This window comes from Denticeps clupeoides, chromosome 1, assembly GCF_900700375.1.
Source record: "Denticeps clupeoides chromosome 1, fDenClu1.1, whole genome shotgun sequence".
NCBI classification, from domain to species: Eukaryota; Metazoa; Chordata; class Actinopteri; order Clupeiformes; family Denticipitidae; genus Denticeps; species Denticeps clupeoides.
In genome coordinates, this window is record NC_041707.1 from 41749319 (window position 1) to 41769318 (window position 20000).

The window sequence follows — 20000 nt, forward strand, 5'->3', positions numbered from 1 at the left end:
AGTGAAGACGTCGTGTGAACTCCAGAATGTTGTGCTGCAGAGACTCAGTCACGGCCTACACGGGCACAGACGTGAAGCTGTGATTAAACATTTTTACATTTACATTTACATTAAACATGTGCTGATTATGTGTGTGTGTGTGTGTGTGTGTGTGTGTGTGTGTGTATACCTTACTGCTGTAGTGGTTCGTGGGAACCGGTCGTGTCGTCTGGAGTCTCTGCTGCCCTCGACCGAGTCTCCATGACAAAGATTCCCCGTCGCTGCACTGCTGGCGAGTACTGTCACTCTTAACAACCAGACGGTCAATCAACCTGGAGAAAGCGGTGTGCACCGTGGACTCTAACACACACACACACACACACACACACACACACACACACACACACACACACACACACACACACACACACACTCACTAATGTGTCTGCACTCATTTATGCAAAAAACAAAAAAATTCCATCCTGTTCATTTGAATTGTGTATGAGAATTGAAAGTGGGCGTGGCAACCTCGCGGGTGACTAATGGAAATTTGACGTGGTGACCTCGCAGGTGATTAATGGAAAGTGGGCGTGGCGACCTCGCAGGTGATTAATGGAAAGTGGGCGTGGCGATCTCGCAGGTGATTAATGGAAAGTGGGCGTGGTGACCTCGCAGGTAACAAATTGAAAGTGGGCGTGGTGACCTCGCAGGTAACGAATTGAAAGTGGGCGTGGTGACCTCGCAGGTAACGATTTGAAAGTGGGCGTGGTGACCTCGCAGGTAACGAGTTGAAAGTGGGCGGGGTCACCTCACAGGTAATAAATTGAAAGTGGGCGTGGTGACCTCGCGGGTAACGAGTTGAAAGTGGGCCTGGTGACCTCGCAGGTAACGAATTGAAAGTGGGCGTGGTGACCTCGCAGGTAACGAGTTGAAAGTGGGCGGGGTGACCTCACAGGTAATAAATTGAAAGTGGGCGTGGTGACCTCGCAGATAACAAATTAAAAGTGGGCTTGGTGACCCTCGCGGGTAACGAGTTGAAAGTGGGCGTGGTGACCTCGCAGGTAACGAGTTGAAAGTGGGCGTGGTGACCTCGCGGGTAACAAATTAAAAGTGGGCGTGGTGACCTCGCAGGTAACGAGTTGAAAGTGGGCGTGGTGACCTCGCAGGTAATAAATTGAAAGTGGGCGTGGTGACCTCGCAGGTAATAAATTGAAAGTGGGCGTGGTGACCTCGCAGGTAACAAATTAAAAGTGGGCTTGGTGACCTCGCGGGTAACGAGTTGAAAGTGGGCGTGGTGACCTCGCAGGTAACGAGTTGAAAGTGGGCGTGGTGACCTCGCAGGTAACGAGTTGAAAGTGGGCGTGGTGACCTCGCGGGTAACAAATTAAAAGTGGGCGTGGTGACCTCGCAGGTAACGAGTTGAAAGTGGGCGTGGTGACCTCGCAGGTAATAAATTGAAAGTGGGCGTGGTGACCTCGCAGGTAATAAATTGAAAGTGGGCGTGGTGACCTCGCAGGTAACGAGTTGAAAGTGGGCGTGGTGACCTCGCAGGTAACGAGTTGAAAGTGGGCGTGGTGACCTCGCAGGTAATAAATTGAAAGTGGGCGTGGTGACCTCGCAGGTAACGAGTTGAAAGTGGGCGTGGTGACCTCGTGGGTAACAAATTAAGAGTGGGTTTGGTGGCCTCGCAGGTAACGAGTTGAAAGTGGGCGTGGTGACCTCGCAGGTAACGAGTTGAAAGTGGGCGTGGTGACCTCGCAGGTAACGAGTTGAAAGTGGGCGTGGTGACCTCGCAGGTAACGAGTTGAAAGTGGGCGTGATGACCTCGCAGGTAACGAGTTGAAAGTGGGCGTGGTGACCTCGCAGGTAATAAATTGAAAGTGGGCGTGGTGACCTCGCAGGTAATAAATTGAAAGTGGGCGTGGTGACCTCGCAGGGTAACGAGTTGAAAGTGGGCGTGGTGACCTCGCAGGTAACGAGTTGAAAGTGGGCGTGGTGACCTCGCAGGTAATAAATTGAAAGTGGGCGTGGTGACCTCGCAGGTAACGAGTTGAAAGTGGGCGTGGTGACCTCGTGGGTAACAAATTAAGAGTGGGTTTGGTGGCCTCGCAGGTAACGAGTTGAAAGTGGGCGTGGTGACCTCGCAGGTAACGAGTTGAAAGTGGGCGTGGTGACCTCGCAGGTAACGAGTTGAAAGTGGGCGTGGTGACCTCGCAGGTAACGAGTTGAAAGTGGGCGTGATGACCTCGCAGGTAACGAGTTGAAAGTGGGCTTGGTGACCTCGCAGGTAACGAGTTGAAAGTGGGCGTGGTGACCTCGCAGGTAACGAGTTGAAAGTGGGCGTGGTGACCTCGCAGGTAACGAGTTGAAAGTGGGCGTGGTGACCTCGCAGGTAACGAGTTGAAAGTGGGCGTGGTGACCTCGTGGGTAACAAATTAAGAGTGGGTTTGGTGACCTCGCAGGTAATAAATTGAAAGTGGGCGTGGTGACCTCGCAGGTAACGAGTTGAAAGTGGGCGTGGTGACCTCGCAGGTAACGAGTTGAAAGTGGGCGTGGTGACCTCGCAGGTAACGAGTTGAAAGTGGGCGTGGTGACCTCGCAGGTAACGAGTTGAAAGTGGGCGTGGTGACCTCGCAGGTAACGAGTTGAAAGTGGGCGTGGTGACCTCGCAGGTAATAAATTGAAAGTGGGTGTGGTGACCTCGCAGGTAACGAGTTGAAAGTGGGCGTGGTGACCTCGCAGGTAACGAGTTGAAAGTGGGCGTGGTGACCTCGCAGGTAACGAGTTGAAAGTGGGCGTGGTGACCTCGCAGGTAACGAGTTGAAAGTGGGCGTGGTAAGTGGGTGTGCGTGTATTACCTGTACAGTCCTCTGCTCCCTGCATGCAGGTTAAGATCTCGCTCTTCATCTCTTCACTGCGGATCCACGCCATTCTCTCGCTCCTCCCACTCGACCCGCCCACGGCGAACACACCCAGACTCTTCAGCGGTGTGTGTGGCGTCTCCACGGTGACGAGCAGGCGCGAGTGCGTCCCCAGTGTTCTGAGGCGCAGAGCCGCCAGCACAGCGATAGCGGCGCACCGGAAGCGCCACACCCCCGTGTGGGGCGGCGGGGCGTGCGAGTGACAGAGCGCCTGCAGCAGCACACGCACGTCTCGGTCCAGCGTGTCCCGCGACTCCGCCAGTCTGAGCAGGGCGTGCTTCTGTTGCCATAGCGATGACGCCCTGCGGAACAGCGCGGACACGCACCCAGCGAGCAGCGAGCAGGCGGACAGGAGGGAGGCGGAGTCACGCCCCACAGAACACAACTTCGCCGCGGCATGATCGGCCTTCCGCTGGGACTCCTACACACACACTAAACATCAGCACAGACCGACACATCTACTCATATACACAGTGTGTGTGTGTGTGTGTGTGTGTGTGTGTGTGTGTGTGTGTGAGTGAGTGCACCACCTGGGCCCTGTGGTGCAGCTGCGCCGTGAGGCCCTCCTGGTGCTGGAGCAGCTCCTCTCTCTGGCTGATCCAGCTCTGCTCCCTGAGACGCAGCTGCGCGGTGAGGCCCTCCACAGCTCCACCGTGGGCCTCATGCAGCTCCCGCAGGGCGCCACTTTTCGCCTCGCACTCGCCGCGCAGCCGCTCGATCTGCACACACGCGCGCGAGATTCAATTCAGAAATGTTGACTCACGGACTGCAAAATTAGATGAATATTATACACAATTACACACACACACCTGCTCCTTGGCGGTGTGTAAGTCACTCAGGAGACCCTCAGTGTGCTCCTGCAGCACAGCACAGAGCTCCGCCCATGTGAAACTTCCCAAGATGCCTTGTGGTGGTCTCAGGAGCACACACCCTGCAACCAGCTTCTGATAGAGGGAGTGGAGGAACACCAGCTTCTCCTGAAACACACACACACACATAAATCAGTATGGTTGTGTGTACGTGTGTGTGTGTGAGAGATGGCATGTGAAGGTGTGTGTGTTACCTGTTCCTGTTTGTGGTTCTCCCTGCTGATTCGCTGGATCTCTCTCTGCGTGTGGGCGTGTCTCTGGGTCATGTGACGCAGGTCACTCTGCGCTTCAGCCGCCGCTTTAGCTGAAGCGGCAGCGTCACCGTGGAGACGGGTGACCTCAGCAGTCAGCTGAGCCAGACGGGTGGCAGAATCCTGAGAGGCGGCATCTGGTTTCAGAACCGATAAACACACACACACACACACACACACACACACACACACACACCTGGAGGTTGATCTTCTGTGTGTTGAGGACCTCTTCTTTCTGTCCGTTCTCCACCAGCAGCAACTCACGCCGCCTTCCAGCATCCCGCAGCTACACACACACACATTCATTACACAACCACACACATGCATAACATGACAACATGGTGTGTGTGTGTGTGTGTTACCTGGGACTCTGTGTTGCTCAGTGTTGACTGGTAACCACTGAGTATTTTTTTAAGAAGATCCAGTAATGCAGATGGCTGATGTTCACCTACACACACAAACACACAATTATAATATCAATGACCTGACGCATTTGTTAATAATAAACCTTTTGACTGTGTGTGTGTTACCAGAGTGTGTGAGTGTCTCCCCCTGCAGGCTGTGTTGGAGTAACAGCTGCTCCAGATCAGTCATGAATCCCTCAGACGCCTTCTGAACACACACCAGCTGCTCCTCAACCTGAACACCAACACGCACTATTTATTTTTAGTCATTTAAAAAAATGTTTTGCTTCTATGTCGGTCTTGTTGGTCCCTAATTCTGTATCTGAAGTCTCTTGGTGCAGAATTACTGCCACTTTGATCCAGTCCCACAGTGAGATTTCCCAGGATGCACCGTTTCACCGTCTGTAGCTTTAAATGCTAATGAGGAGGAGAGAGGCGGGACCAGGAGGCGAGCGGCCTATAGAAGTTGAGCGGGAAAATGACGTCATCAACTCCGTCCACCAACCACGATGTTTTTACTGATAAAATAAAATGAACCCGCTGGATCTTCAGAGTCTCGCGTTTGTGTTCATTTGACTTTATTTGACTTTATTTGACTTTACGTTGCAGACACTTTTATCCAAAGCGACTTACAGGAGGACGACAGCAGCAATTCTCATTTAAAAAAACGGAGAGTCCTGATCAGGCCCAACTTGTCAGGAATAGAACATGCTGGAACTGTGCTGGACGCAGAAAAAAAGACTATTTTTATTTTGTGCAGCGTGTGTGCATGTGTGTGTGTTGAAATACTTTTTGAACAAGTGGGTTTTCAGCTGCTTCTTAAAGGACACTTTTACATCCAAACACAGACGGTGACACAGAATGACGCCTGTCCCCATTTCTAGCCACTCGAGGACAGATGTTAAAACGACATGTTCTTGATAGGGGACCTTTAAAAGACCTTTCTGCATGTAGGAATGTGTGTGTGTGTGTGTGTGTGTACCCCGCTGAGCTGCTGCTGCGTGTGTGTGAGTCTGTCTCGGAGGTCTGACGATGATTTCCTCTGCTGCTCCAGATCTTCCTTGGACCTCAGGTAGGCGCTCTGCGTCCTGCAAACACACGGAAACACAGATCTCAGCTGGAAACAAGCCCCGCCCCCAAATAAGATGGCCACTGTGTGTGTGTGTGTGTTACCGCGCGTGTGTGTTGGCCGTTGTCTCCGTCTCCTGCTCCAGCTCTCTGTTCTTCTCTTTCTGCCGCTCCAAGCTGCTCAGCAGGTCCCGGCGGCGACTCTTCTCCTGCTGAAGCTCCGCCTCCAGATCCTGCAGCCTTTGCTGCACGCATCATAAAGCATAAAGCAAGACTTTTATTTCCATTCTTTTCAAGCGATGGTCATTGTGAGACACAGCAGCACAGCACACGGTGACGCGGTGAAACGTGTCCTCTGTATTTAACCGTCACCCTTGCTGAGCAGTGGGCACCATGACAGGCGCCCGGGGAGCAGCGTGTGGGGACGGGACCTTCATCAAGGGGACCTCGGTGGCACCTTGGCAGGTCGGGATTCGAACCCACAACCTTCTAATTACGGGGCCGCTTCCTCGTTATACTCACGCGCCGATGCTCTGAACTCGCCTGGATGACATGAGCGGCGCGCTGGGCCTCGAGGTGCACGTCTCGGTCCGCCTGAAGATCCGACTCCAGGTCCTTCACTCTCCGCAGCGCAGACTAAAAGGCAGGAATACGCTTGCTGTTAACTGTACGTACAGTCTGGACACCTTCTCGTTCAACGTGTTTCTTTATCTTCATGACCATTTACGTTGGTAGATTCTCACTGAAGGCATCAAAACTATGAATGAACACATGTGGAGTTCTGTACTTAACAAAAAGTGGAGACCTGACCTCCACAGTCACCGGACCTGAACCCAATCCAGATGGTTTGGGGTGATCTGGACCAACAAGTGCTAAACACCTCTGGGAACTCCTTCAAGACTGTTGGAGAAGCATTTCAGGTGACGACCTCTTGAAGCTCATCGAGAGAATGCCAAGAGTGTGTAAAGCAGTAACCAGAGCAAAGAAACTAGAATATAAAACATGTTTTCACTTATTTCACCTTTTTTGTTAAGTACAGAACTTTATTCATTCGTTTATTTGGTCTGCGGCCTCAACGCTGACCCCTGGTGGTGAGGAGTACGCACTACAGATTACGACGCACAGTACGGACGCGAGTTCATCCGCACAGACGCAGATTTCCCATCATCCCCGGCTCACACACCTCCAGCTGCGCGTGCAGCGTCCGCTCTCTCTCGTCTGCTTGTTGTCGGAGGTCCTCTCTCCCGCGCCACTCGGCGTCCATCCGGCGCTCCAGATCCCGCAGGGTCTCCTGCTGCTCCTGACAGGAAGTGTATTAACGCGCCGGCGCGGACCTTCTGGCCCCCGGGAACCCCTGACGTACCTGCAGCGTGGCCAGGAGCCTGCCTTCGTCCCGGGTCGCGAGCTCCGCCTCTTCCTGCGCGGCCAGCAGCAGGCGGTCCCTCTCGGCGAGCTCCGCCTGGAGGCCCCGGACGTCCTCTTCTCTGGCCCGCCTGCTGATCTCCAGGGCCTTCTCCAGGTCCTGGGTCCTCTGGCGCAGCTCGGCAAGGAGGCCTGCCGGCACCCGACAACCAGATCTACATCTTTCTGTTGTCATACATCATCACGTTCTCACACACACACACACACACACACACCTTGCTGGTCGGCGTTCTGCTCCCGCAGCTCGGCGATGGCGGCGTCCGCTTTGCTCCTCTGAAGGGCGGAGCCTCTGTTGGCTACGGTGATGTCGTACTCCAGCGTCTGCCGCACCGCCTCCCCTCGCTCCACCTGCGCCCGTAACCTGGCAACCTGCGTGCCCAGCGCCAAGATCTGCGCCAACATCAACACAGGCGAGTGAGTGGGCGTGTCCATGTTTAACCCCGCCCCTCAATCACACAGCGGCCTGGCACCTCCTGGTTGTGTTGGGATGTGAGCTCCAGCTTCTCCTTCTCCAGCTCGTGGATCCTCCGGCGCAGGCCCACGGAGTCAACGTCTTCCAGCCTGGAACACACACCCACACACACACGTCACACATGCCCCGCCCACAGCATCCTCTTCCTCTTCAGTCCGGACCCACGTTACCGGGCAGGAGACGCTGGGGCGGCAGCTCTGGGCCGGACCTCCTCCTCCTGCTGCTGGACGCTCCGCGACCCCTGACCTTTCGATTTGGACGGGCTGCGGTCCTTGGGCCTGCCTGGGTGGGTGTGGCGTGGCCTCGGCCTCCGTGGGCCATCGGGGGGGTTGCTGGGCATGACGTACACCCTGTCATCAAACACATTTCCCATGATGCTTCGGCCTCTGGCATTTACATTTAAGGCATTCAGAGCGACTTACAACGTGCTTCCAAGTTACCATGGATGAAGTGATCAGTTCTGGTTCACTAGGACCCCCAACTATGAATACATCCTTTTGTACAATAAGACTGGGGTGGTAGTGGCCTAGTGGGTAATACACTCCCCTATGAACCAGAAGACCCAGGATCAAACCCCACTTACTACCATCGTGTCCCTGAGCAGGACACTTAACCCTGAGTGTCTCCAGGGGGGGACTGTCCCTGTAACTACTGACTGTAAGTCGCTCTGGATAAGGACGTCTGGTAAATTATGTAAATGTAAGAAAGTTTGATTTATTTCATGAAAAGAAATCAAAAGTTGATCAATTTAACTATCGTTATTCTACACTTTCCGACAGTTGAAATTCGTTAGTTTTACTTTCTTCCACACGTTAACACCACATATCAAACAGAATCGCGCTAAAGGAAAAAAACGAACCAGAGCGGCTGTTTACCTGCGATGGCGGCGGCCGTTTAAACGCGACGCCCCGCGTCACTTCCGGGGCGGGGCCTGTCCCGGAAGCGGCGGATTTAAAGGGACACGCTGCGCCCGGACGACGCCGTGTCGAGATCCGTCGCAAGTTGCGCTGGGGAGCGTTTTAAAACGACGCCGCGTCCGTAATTCCGCGTTATAACGTGTCGCGACGCGCCGCGGGTCCTCTCGGCAGGAAGTTCCCGGGAGAGTAAAGAAGCGCGGCGCGCTGTCCGCTCCGAGTTGTCCCGGCTTCCCTCCCTTTGTTTTTGTATTTCGTCGCTCGGTCGCCTGGCGGCGGGTTCGACTCCGGCGGCGCGGTTTTTATCTTTTTAGTATTATTTATTATCTGGGGAGTAGAACTTTCCGAGCCCCGCTTGAGGGATGAAGGCGGCGCAGGGTCCGGAGCTCCGGCCGGGGGACGCGGTCTTCGCCAAGATGAAGAGTTACCCGTTCTGGCCCGCACGGGTGCGATTCGATTCACTCGCCGCTCGGTTCGCGTCCGGCCGAAGCGTCATGTTGTCCGTCTCGCTCCTTTTTCAGGTCGGGGACGAGAAGCGACCCGGCAACAAGGTGCCCGTCTTCTTCTACGGGACGCACCAGACGTGAGTCGCTCCGCCATCTCGGACCCGGGTCCACTAAATAACTCAGGAGTCAAATGAACCGAGTCCTGTGACCCTCCGACTACACCATGTCTAGACTGTAAAAACGTCCCATAAATACATCTTATTATCATTAAAGCATTCATTACTACAATAAACGTTGAATATACTAGGCTGGTAGTAGTCTAGTGTGTCACACACTCGCCTGTGAACCAGAAGACCCAGGTTGAAACCCCACTTACTACCATTGTGTCCCCGAGCAGGACACTTAATCCTGAGTGTGTCCAGGGGGGGACTGTCCCTGTAACTACTGATTGTAAGTCGCTCTGGATAAGGGCGTCTGGTAAATGTAAAAATATCGAGTGACTCAGAGGGACCCCACTAAGGACCTCCCTCCGTCCCATAAAGTAACCAGTGGACAACTCTAAACTTCTTCTCACCTCTTCTCCTCCCCTCCAGGGCCTTCCTGGAGCCCAAAGATGTCGTCCCCTATTGGCCAAACAAGGAGAAGTATGGCAAACCGTACAAGAAAGGCGGATTCCAAAAGGCCATGTGGGAGATCGAGCACGACCCTGGCGTCGGGCTGAAAGGTCAAAAGGTGAGTTTATATTGCCGATGAAATGCTCCCGAGAGACGGTGGGACCGGAACGTGGCTAAACCTTTGTACTTGTGGAGCAGAAACACTGGGTGCTGAAGCGGCTGGAGAGGACGCGACCTGAGAAGAAGACAACTGGTGAAACAGCAGTGGGTGGAGGACAGAGGAAAACGCACAAGGAGACTGGGCAGAAGGCGATAGTGGCAAAGACAGAGACGTTGGACAATAAAGACACGCCCAACAAGAACCGACAGACTGCGAAGACAGATACACCAGACAATAAAGACATGCACAACAAGAATGTCAACCGACAAACGAGACAAACGCCAACGAAGACAGAGACACCAGAGAATAAAGATACGCCAAACAAGAAAGAAAACCGAGAAACAAGACAAACTGTGGCGAAGACAGAGACATCAATCAATAAAGACACGCCCAACAAGAACAGACAAACAGCGACGAAGACAGAGTCGTCAATCAATAAAGACACGTCCAACAAGAACGACAACAGACAAACGAGACAAACGCTGATGAAGACAGAGACACCAGACAATAAAGACACGTCCAACAAGAACAACAACAGACAAACGAGACAATCGATGGCGAAGACAGAGACGTCAATCAATAAAGACACGCCCAACAAGAACGACAACAGACAAACGAGACAATCGGTGGCGAAGACAGAGACGTCAATCAATAAAGACACGCCCAACAAGAACGACAACAGACAAACGGTGGCGAAGACGGATGCATCCTTCGGTAAAGACACCCCCAACAAGAATGATGACCAAAAAAACGGTCAGACATCAGTGGACACTGAAATGTCCAAAGGTGTCTCGGAGGGTGGCCAGACAGAGACGGGAGGGGACGAGCCTGAGAATCGACATCGAATGATGACGAATAATGAATCTCAAGATCAAAAGCCCCTCCCACAATCTCATTACGAGGCCACGCCCACACCCGCTGTGAGTTGTTTTCATATTTCGCCTGTTGATGCTGCAGCGGACGTTACGGGTTCATATTGTGCAAGAAAATCAGCGGTCACGACTGTGGCATTAAAGTCCGCTTCGCTGTTCCTTTTGACATGTTGGTGGTGACTTCCTGCAGGGACCTCAACGGGGTTCGGAGGCAGAGGCTCCTGGGTCACCCCGTGGCAGCAGGAAGAGAAAGGTAACGTGACTCCGCCTCCTCACCGAGGGAAATATGGTAACTCCCAGTTCCGAGCGCGTCAACGTGCTTGAGGTTCTGGGGTTTTGTACTTTTTCTTAAAACCGCATTTGTAATTGGATCCACCCCTTTTTCAGGATCTGTGTATAACCTGAACGTAACATCTCCCCTAAACACACACACACACACACACACTCACACACACACACCGGTCTGCTCCTCAACCGCTCTTGTGGGTTTTCTCCACAGGCCCAATCTGAAGAACAGAAAGATGCTTCCAGTGTACCACCAGCTCCAGCAGGTACCCCCCCCCTCTCTCTCTCTCACACACACACACACACACACACACACACACAAGCAGTATTATTGGGACTAGTGGCAATGTGTCAGACTAAATTGCGGTCCCCTGACATCTTGTTGGTCCCTTATCCCGTATCTGAGGTCTCTTGGTGCAGAATTACAGCCACTTTGATCCACAGTGAGATTTCCCAGGATGCACCGTTTCACCGTCTGTAGCTTTAAATGCTAATGAGGAGGAGAGAGGCGGGACGAGGAGGGGAGCGGCCTATAGAAGTTGAGCGGGAAATAACGTCATCAACACGAGGTTTGGCCCAGACAGGAAGTCGTGTCGTCGTTTTTACAGATAGAATAAAATGAACCTGCTGGATCTTCAGAGTCTCACGTGACGGAACTAAAAAAAAATACATTTGTGCTCATCGACTAAGGTGCTTCACACGTTTGGAAGCCATGACGGTCGGTGGAGATCATGTTTGAGGGGAGGGACGGGAAAAAGCGTGAGAAACGGGAGGTAAACTTTCCCCTTATGATGTCATAAGGGGACAACTTCCAGATCCGACCGTCTCTGAACGGTGAAGCAGAACGAAAGCAGACCTCTTTACACAGACCACCAGGCAGGACCATAGACAGGCTGGGGGACCTCGTATTAATGTTCAATCGTCTCACAGTCACATTTTCCATAATAGGGGACCTTCAAGGTGGCTGTTGTCTGTCCTCAGGTGAGGAGCAGGAGGGTGGAGGAGAGGACGGGAAGGTCCTGCTGAAGAGGTTGAAGACAGCAGATCCTGAACAGGTGGCTGTGGGGGTTTTATCATTATTATAAATAATATATCCGTTCATCAGTAGATGACCAGCCCCCCAGAAATGGACATGTCTGTACGTGGCGTCCCTCGTATTAAATGGCCGGTGTCGTTTTTCCTGCCCGTGTTGCTCAGAAGAGACGCATCTCAGCAGAGGACAGACAGACGGTCCTGAGGTGTCTGCAGGGTCTGGTTCAGGCCGACCGTGAGAACAGGAGAGAGAGGCAGCAGCAGGAAGGGGAGGAGGAGGAGGAGGAGGAGAGGAAGATGCCAGAGTGAGTGAAACACACACACACACACACACACACACACACACACACACACCCAGTGTGGACCGTAACAGCGGGGACCGTTTGTGTAGAACCTGATGAAATGGACGTGGTCTTTCAGGTGTGTGAAGAAGGAAGAGAGGAAGGAGAATAAAGTTGAGAGGAAGTCTGGGATTAAAATTGGTGAGTGTGTGTGTGTGTGTGTGTGTGTGTGTGTGTGCGTGTGTGTGAGAGAGAGAGAGACACGCTTATCAACGTGTGCGTCCTGCAGTCACAGACTCGGTCACAGACTCTCGGCTGCACAGACTTCTGGGAGAAATCCGAGTGTCTCTCACCGTGGACAATCCAGTACGTTAAAAACTCTATACACACACACACACACACACACACGTGTAGCATAATCACGCCGTTACACAACACACCCCTCTCTCTCTTTCTCTCTCTCTCCCTCGCAGGACGTAGCGAAGTGTGTGTTGGCTTTAGATGAGCTGGGTCGTGTCCCGGTTTCGTCCCAGAACCTGCAGAACCACCGAGAGCTCATCGACACGCTCAGGAAGGTAATTCTGGGGACCGTGGGGACGGCGGGCGGGGGTCCGGCTCGGCCTCTGAGTGTGTGTGTGTGTGTGTGTGTGTGTGTGGCGGCAGATCCGCAAGTTCGGGGGCAGCGAGGTGGTCATGCAGAAGGCCAGCATGCTCTACTACAAGTTCAAGAGCGTCTTCCTGGACGGCGAGGCGGAGGACGAGGAGCTGCTGAGCCCGCAGTTCGTCCACGCGCTGCAGGAGGAGGAGCAGCAGCACGCTGCCAGGTGTGTGTGTGTGTGTGTGTGTGTGTGTGAGATCTGGTTTACGTTTGTTGGTTTTGTCTCTTTGTTGATTTTGAACTTTCCTCTCCGCAGTGGGCTGGGCGACCAACAGCTGCCCTGACAGGAGAACGAGTGTCTGCGCACACACACACACACACACACACACACACACACACACGTGTACATGCCTGTATAAACCTCCCGTGTACGTTCTGGACACGCCCCTTTTTAACTGATGTTCATTAAAGGATTTTTTGATACGCTGGTCTCTGCTTGAGGAGGTGAAGATGTGTGGGATGGAGACACATTCAACATTTCTGGCCTCGTCCAGAGTGCCTGACAGGGACCGTCCCCCTGGAGACGCTCTTCTGGGTCGTGGGTGAGAAGCACAATGTTCCCTGCGTCACCCATCATGCCGAAGGAGGTGCTGAAACCTTTCCAGTAAATAAATGGTTCTCCTTCAGGAGCTTTTCTGGACTGCTTCTCTACTGGAACTCCAGAACGCTCCTGATGTTCTGGCTGGTCGTGAAGCCTCCAAACTTCTCGTTCCGCGCGCGTGTGATACAAGCGTGTCATTATCGTTCTGAAAGAACCCAGACGATGTCCTGCTCAGACTACCGGCTGATCTAGATTTCCATCTTAGGAAGGGCAGCGTTTCCGAGGGTTACAGGGTGGAGTAAAATTGGACCTCGTGAACTCTGTCCCCTGCAGTTCACGATTAGATAACGTCCCTGAGGCGGCCGAGCTCCAGATATAAAATGCTAAAAATAAACACACAATCTCCATAAAGATGAAGAGCAACAAGAACAGAAGTAGTTAAGGAACATGCAGCACAGCACACGGTGACATGTGTCCTCTGTGTTTAACCGTCACCCTTGGTGACAGCGGGGAGCAGTGTGTGGGGACGGGACCTTCATCAAGGGGACCTCAGTGGCACCTTGGCGGCTCGGGATTCGAACCCGCAACCTTCTGATTACGGGTCCCCTTTCCTTACCTGCTAGGCCACCACAGCTGTGGCTCTGTCCCTGTCCTGTTTGGTGGCTGTGATGGAGGAGCTCAAGTCCGATTCGGTGCAAGTCCTCCAGAAGACCATTTAGACATTTACAGCATTTACCAGACGCCCTTATCCAGAGCGACTTACAGTCAGTAGTTAGAGGGACAGTCCCCCTCTGGAGACACTCAGGGTTAAGTGTCTTGCTCAGGGACACGATGGTAGTAAGTGGGGTTTGAACCTGGTTCATAGGTGAGTGTGTTCTGTAAGACCAGACCTTATTAGGGATGGAGAGATGTTCTCCAGGGTGAAGGACCATCTCCGTCCATGGAGGTGGAGGACACGTCCCTGAATCAGAAGACCAGCATGGCAGTTTCTGGATTCAAGGGAATCCAGACTTTTACACGGTGAGAGTGTGTGTGTGTGTGTGTGTGTGTTGACGTATGGACCGTGCGCGTTGGAAGCCCCTCCCCCTTCCGCGCCCCGCCCCTCTGTCAGCGTCTCCACGTCATCAGGGCGCTGACGCGTCGCCGGCGGGGACGGAGCCGCAGCTGAGCGGCGGTGAGGATGAGGAAGGTGACGACGACGACGACGACGATGATGAAGGACACGGTGAAGATGTTGTAGTCGGCGGAGACTCCGCTTCCGGTCAAACTCAGGGACAAACGGCGCCATGGCGCGCGCGGGGATCAACGGAGCTGCGGACGTGGACGAGGTGACATGAAACTCGAGACTTGCACACTTCCGCCCTCCAGTCCCTGTGTGCGTGTGTGTGCGCGCGTGTGTGTGTGTGTGCGTGTGTGCGTGTGTGTGTGTGTGTGTGTGTGTGTGTGATGTAAGATGAATGTCGCGCTCTAAGACAGGAGGTGAGGATGATGATGATGATGATGATGGTCACGACACATTTCGATTCCTTCTGATGTGTTTCTGCCAGGTGAACACGGGAAAACACGGTGCTTAGTCCCCTGTGTGTGTGTGTGTGTGTGTGTGTGTAATCCACTTATCTTTATACTGTGTTACACATGCGCCCTGATACTTAAACTAGTGTGTGTGAGAGAGAGAGAGAGAATAAGGGCAACACACACACACATACACACACACATACACACACACACATACACTGTCTGCTACCAGGGATCTTTTCATCAGATCCAGTTACCACCTCTGACCTTGAGATTTTCCACTGTGTGTCTGTGTGTGTGTGTGCGTGTGTGTGTGTGTGTGTGTGTGTGTGTGTGTGTGTGTGTGTGTGTGCGTGCGTGTGTGTGTGTGTATTTTACCCTCCTGCTTATGTAACGAACATTTCAGGAGCAGTAAAAGAAGCGCGATTCGAACCTCGGCTCTGAATACGAGTGATTGAGCGGGGGGACGTGCTGAATATTGAATCTGGTGACGCGCTGGCCGTCATGTGACGTATCCGGTGCTGAGGACGGGTACAACGTGCCGCATGGGGACGTTGACTGCGGCATTCCAGCCCTGATCCACTTCCTGGATCCCTGTAGACGTCCTTCCCTGGTCCAACTCTGACCTCTTAAACAGGATAATGAACACACACACACACAGTCACATGGTCACACAGTGCAGCATTGTCCTAGTTTGAAGAGGTGGTTACGGCACTGTGTTTATGGGTTTATGTTCAGGGTGTGTGTGTGTGTGTGTGTGTGTGTGTCCATGTTGTCACCTGTCTACGTCTGTATTGCAGGACTGCTTCGAAGACGCCTTTGATCAGATACCAGTGTGAGTGTCTTCATACCGTATACCATTTATTTCAATGCAGAGTGTGTGTGTGTATGTGTGTGTGTGTGTGTGTAGATAAAGTGTGTGTGTGTCTCTCAGTGCCTCCAGGATGGATTTGAAGACGTCTATAGAAGAGTGCAGCATGGCCCTCAACCTCGTCCTCAACAACAAGTTCTCAGAAGCGCTCGACCTGCTCAAGCCCTGGTGAAAACACGTTTGTGTGTGTGCGTGTGTGTGTGTGTGTGTGCACATGTGTCGTTGAGTGTGTGTTCGTGTGTGTGTACGCAGGTCTAAGGAGAGCATGTATCACGCTCTGGGATACAGCAGCATCCTGGCCATGCAGGCAGCCATGACCTTCGAGCACAAAGACATCCAGGCTGCCATGGCAACCATCAAAGACGCTCTGCACACCTGCCAGAGGTATTGACTCCGCCCCCACGGCGACGTGTGGACAGTTCGTCTTCATGCGTGCGTGTGTGTACAGGTTTAGGAAGAAGAGCTCGATGGTGGAGTCCCTCTCCAGCTTGGTGTCCAAACAGTCCTCTGACCGCCTGAAAGAAGGTAAGTGTGTGTGGGTGTGTTCGGAGTGTCCATCAAGCGTTCGTCCCTACTTCATTAATTAACCCCTCACATGTGGTCATCACGAATTCACCCCTTTAACACAACCTGCGCCAGTCGACCAATCACGGCGTCCGGGAAAGTAGCCTCGTCTCCGAACTGGACATCCACAAATTCCCAGGTTCAAACCCCACCACTGTGTCCCAGAGCAAGACGGCGAGGCCCCGTCCACGCCAGATCGCTTCCCTCTAAAACGGGTACGTGTCCACACGGAGAAGCAGAGGACGTCCCCCTCCGCACCTGTAGGTGCCGCTGTGACTCCCCGCTCGCCTGGTTCGGCGTCTCGTCCTCCGGAAGTTAGAAACGTGCAGCGTAGAGACGGTTTCGCCGCCATTGCACGCGTGCCGCGTTCGGAAGCCGTTTTAGGGGGCGCCTGAAACGCCGTCTCCGTGTGGACGCGAGTCCCACGGTTTCAGAGCGGAACGTTCTCCTGTGGACGGGTGTCTCCTGGGGGACTGTCCCCGTAGCGTCTGGTAAATGCTGTGAATGTGATTTGAGGTTTCTCTCCCCCCTGTAGAGGAAATGCATGCCGAGATCTGTTACGCCGAGTGTCTGCTGCAGAAAGCCACCTTAACATTCGTACAGGTCAGACAGACAGACACACACACACACACACACACACACACACACTCACACACACACACGTCTGTTGTGCCTCTGTGGTCACCCTCCATCGTTGTCCGCAGGATGAGAACATGATCAGCTTCATTAAGGGGGGAATAAAGATCCGCACCAGCTACCAGATCTACAAGTGAGTGGAACGTCCGCCGGTAGAGCCGCGAGGGACGCGTTCCCCGCGAGTCCCGCCTCTCCGTCCCGGCCCTGTCCCCGCGTTTTCAGTCCAGAACGTCAGCGGGACGCGGTCATCTGGTTTTACCAACAGTGCCTATTTGGGTTTTCTGTTTCTAGACGTTTTCAACGTCTGCAGACCGCGAGACGCAGAGTGCTTGTGTCCAGATGTGTTCCAACCATTCAAGTTATTTTTACTTGACCATCCCTAACCCAGCCCCACCCTAACTTGACCCCCGGAACCCAGATCTCTTTATTTTTATTATCTTTATTACATGAACCCTGCATCTTTTCTGAATAAATGTCCCCAGTTGTACTAAAACACCCCCCTTTTACACCTCGTGGGGACGTTTCATCTTCACCGTGATAATACAAGAATTCAAATTCAAATGGAAGATGCCTCCATCCATGTGCTGTGATGTCACTTCCTGTGCACAGGGACTGCCAGCATGTGCTGAGTCTAGTGGAGGCGAGGGGCGGGGACAGTGAGGCGCTGCGGCAGTTCGAAGGCGGAGTCAAGCTGGGGATCGGAACGTTCAACCTTGTGAGTTCGGAGATGATCTCCCTTCGTTGGTTCTTCTTTCTTTCCTCCTTTCATGCCTCGTGTTGTGTTTTCAGATGCTGTCTCTGCTGCCGGCGCGGATTCTCAGGCTGCTGGAATTTATCGGCTTTTCGGGCAACAGAGTGAGCGCTTACACACTGCACCACACAACCCACTAGAACTGCTGCTACCGTCACATTTTGAGAAATACAGTCAGGGGTGTGTCTAGACCTTTTGAAGATTGTAGTTGTGGGGGCAGGGGGGGTTTGCAAAGATTGTTGTACCAGGGTAGTTGTACCAGGGTAGTTGTACCAGGGTGTACATTTCAACTTTTTTTCAACTTTTGAGGCCTCTCAAACAGTACCTGATTTCGGTGCACCCTGGTCGGTCAAGAAACCGGCCGACCCCAGCCTTGGAAGTCCCCTTCGGCAGGCAGTGGTGGCCTAGCGGTTAAGGAAGCGGCCCCGTAATCAGAAGGTTGCCAGTTCGAATCCTGATCCACCAAGATGCCACTGAGGTGCCACTGAGCAAAGAACCGTTCTCACACGCTGCTCCCCGGGCGCCTGTCATGGTGCCCACTGTTCACCAAGGGTGATGGTTAAATGCAGAGGACACATTTCACTGTGTGCACCGTGTGCTGTGCAGCTGTGTATCACAAGTGAAAAACACTTCACTTTATTACATTTTTTTTTTTGGACAAGGTGTAGAGCGTATAAGCCGATGACATGACAAATGTTTAATCGGCTAGACAAGTCTAAAAACCCGGTCAACCTAACTTGAAAGTAAAAGTGACGTGATTGTGATACACAGCAGCACGGTGACACGTGTCCTCTGTATTTAACCCATCACCCTTGGTGAGCAGTGGGCACCATGACAGGCGCCCAGGGAGCAGTGTGTGGGGACGGTGCTTTGCTCAGTGGCGCTTTGGCAGATCGGGATTCGAACCGGCAACCTTCTAATTACGTGGCCACTTCCTTAACCGCTAGGCCACCACTGACCCCGTAACTTAGTGCCGCTATGCTGACTTTACACAACTCACCTGCAACTTATGCAGATCATGAAACACTACGGATTGCAATTGACTCTGTACTCGCCCCAGGAGGCTTCAGATTTTATGCTCTAATTGTATAGAATAAAATGATGAACAGCTCTGGTGGGGGTGGCCAGGCGGGGTGTCCAATCTGATTTCAAGGGGACACGCCCCCGATTAGTGTTACTTGTGGTGGAAAGTAAGAAAATGTTGAACTTTTCAAGAGAGGATCAAACGCCAAGACATACCCATTTATGCGAACCAATTGGCCAATCAGTCGGGTTTATTGCAAGTCAAGTGTGAGCGAGAAACAATGATTGACACGCCCACGCAGCCGCATTCATTTTAACACCTTAAATATGTAAATATTTACAGCGACCGATTTTGACACGCCTACAAAACATTCTTGTACATCTAAGCGATCAGACGTACAGAATGGTGTTTAGGCGTTCTTAGACTCGTCCCTCTGTCCCGACTCAGGCTAGTGTCACTCACCGAGATGGGGGATATTGTAGGAAGTCCTGACACGCCCGCTTCTCCCCATTAAACTCCTGTTCGAGAGAAACGCGCTCTAATTACCGATTGTACTTTAAGAAACCTGAAAATCCAGCGGCCACGGTCAACTATATTTCGCTAGAGCGGCCGACATCAAATCAAATTCAAAAGTGCTGGTGAAAAATAAACATTATAATTCATGTCCGAATGCATCAAACTGAAATGACTAAAAAAATGATATTAAAGAGGCCTGTGAGCCAGCTAAAAAGATGTCCAGGGCGGTAATGTGCTCTGGTCCAACGTGGCGTTTCATCGCCGGCTGAGTTGTGTCCCCAAAATAATATCGACTTGGTTAATATATGGAAATAGATCGAGGGGGGGGGGGGGCGGGACTATTTAGGAGAGATGTCCCACCTGCTCTCATTTCTAGCTATTTCAGCGATAGTCGTTTAACTTCCAATTGACACCCAACTGCCTGCTGGTCACCTAGTAAAGTCCACCCAGAGACCCCGGTGGGGACTTCCATGTTACTGAGGCTGTGTCTGTTCCCCGCACTAGAAAAGCGAAATAAATGAAACTCAATCATGCTGTTTTTCAATATAACTCTTTAGACATTCTCTGACCCTCTATCCTCGACCCAATACAACAACAACATTTATTTCTTATATAGCCCATAATCACATACAGTATGTCTCAATGGGCTTTGACAGGCCCCACACTTGACCCTTCTGCACACAAGGAAAAACTCCACACAAAAAAAACTCTAGGAGAGAAAAAAAAGGTCGGAAGAAACGTTGGGAAGGAGTGATACAGAGAGGGACCCCCTTCCAGGGTAGAGTGAGCCTGCAAATGGTGTCAGTGCAGGGTTGGATATGATATAATGATAAGTCCTACAGTTGTAGGGTTGGAGAAGTCCAGGATGTAGTCAGTGTCATGGTCTAGATTACGTGTCCATAATGATGTTACTGGTCCATTTGAAGATCCCTGA

At 52.5% G+C, this 20000-nt stretch overlaps 3 protein-coding genes across 13 annotated transcripts in view; 2 read left to right on the plus strand and 1 right to left on the minus strand.

The window, feature by feature from the left end:
* ccdc171 (coiled-coil domain containing 171) overlaps positions 1-9165 on the minus strand; it is a 12767-nt gene extending 3602 nt beyond the window's left edge. Inside the window, exons 1-18 of one of the 8 annotated variants that reach the window (XM_028979755.1) lie at positions 9123-9165; positions 7552-7736; positions 7385-7475; positions 7130-7304; positions 6856-7046; positions 6676-6786; positions 6015-6128; positions 5598-5737; positions 5407-5512; positions 4551-4659; positions 4383-4468; positions 4217-4306; positions 3964-4143; positions 3710-3877; positions 3431-3619; positions 2838-3321; positions 170-339; positions 1-55 (exon numbers count right to left, since the gene is read on the minus strand). The exon at positions 1-55 is cut by the window's left edge and continues 95 nt beyond it. In XM_028979755.1, coding sequence (XP_028835588.1) covers positions 1-55; positions 170-339; positions 2838-3321; positions 3431-3619; positions 3710-3877; positions 3964-4143; positions 4217-4306; positions 4383-4468; positions 4551-4659; positions 5407-5512; positions 5598-5737; positions 6015-6128; positions 6676-6786; positions 6856-7046; positions 7130-7304; positions 7385-7475; positions 7552-7736; positions 9123-9128 — 2650 coding nt within the window. In that variant the 5' untranslated portion in view covers positions 9129-9165. Of the gene's footprint in view, positions 56-169; positions 340-2837; positions 3322-3430; positions 3620-3709; positions 3878-3963; positions 4144-4216; positions 4307-4382; positions 4469-4550; positions 4660-5406; positions 5513-5597; positions 5738-6014; positions 6129-6675; positions 6793-6855; positions 7047-7129; positions 7305-7384; positions 7476-7551; positions 7737-7826; positions 7856-8245; positions 8965-9122 lie in introns of those variants that run through there. The other 7 variants (XM_028979733.1, XM_028979744.1, XM_028979782.1 and 4 more) reach the window with 7 other exon arrangements.
* LOC114790245 (PC4 and SFRS1-interacting protein-like) lies at positions 8321-13071 on the plus strand. Of its 4 annotated transcripts, none has more exons than XM_028980135.1 (13): positions 8321-8746; positions 8822-8883; positions 9340-9478; positions 9559-10440; positions 10583-10645; positions 10892-10943; positions 11626-11732; positions 11875-12014; positions 12130-12191; positions 12280-12356; positions 12464-12565; positions 12654-12814; positions 12905-13071. In XM_028980135.1, exons 1-13 carry the CDS (start codon positions 8663-8665, stop codon positions 12930-12932), a joined length of 1959 nt encoding a protein of 652 aa, XP_028835968.1. In that variant the 5' UTR covers positions 8321-8662; the 3' UTR covers positions 12933-13071. The 4 variants fall into 4 exon arrangements, with proteins under 4 accessions (XP_028835968.1, XP_028835977.1, XP_028835984.1 ...); XM_028980144.1 differs by having other exon boundaries at positions 11878-12014; XM_028980151.1 differs by having other exon boundaries at positions 11659-11732.
* A 1189-nt stretch (positions 13072-14260) lies between these two features.
* Positions 14261-20000, plus strand: part of ttc39b (tetratricopeptide repeat domain 39B) — a 12132-nt gene continuing 6392 nt past the window's right edge. The window contains exons 1-9 of the mRNA XM_028980199.1: positions 14261-14517; positions 15505-15539; positions 15639-15743; positions 15828-15959; positions 16024-16100; positions 16675-16742; positions 16844-16908; positions 17385-17490; positions 17565-17630. Of these exons, the coding sequence (XP_028836032.1) occupies positions 14476-14517; positions 15505-15539; positions 15639-15743; positions 15828-15959; positions 16024-16100; positions 16675-16742; positions 16844-16908; positions 17385-17490; positions 17565-17630 (696 nt within the window). The 5' untranslated portion in view covers positions 14261-14475. The remainder of the gene's footprint in view (positions 14518-15504; positions 15540-15638; positions 15744-15827; positions 15960-16023; positions 16101-16674; positions 16743-16843; positions 16909-17384; positions 17491-17564; positions 17631-20000) is intronic.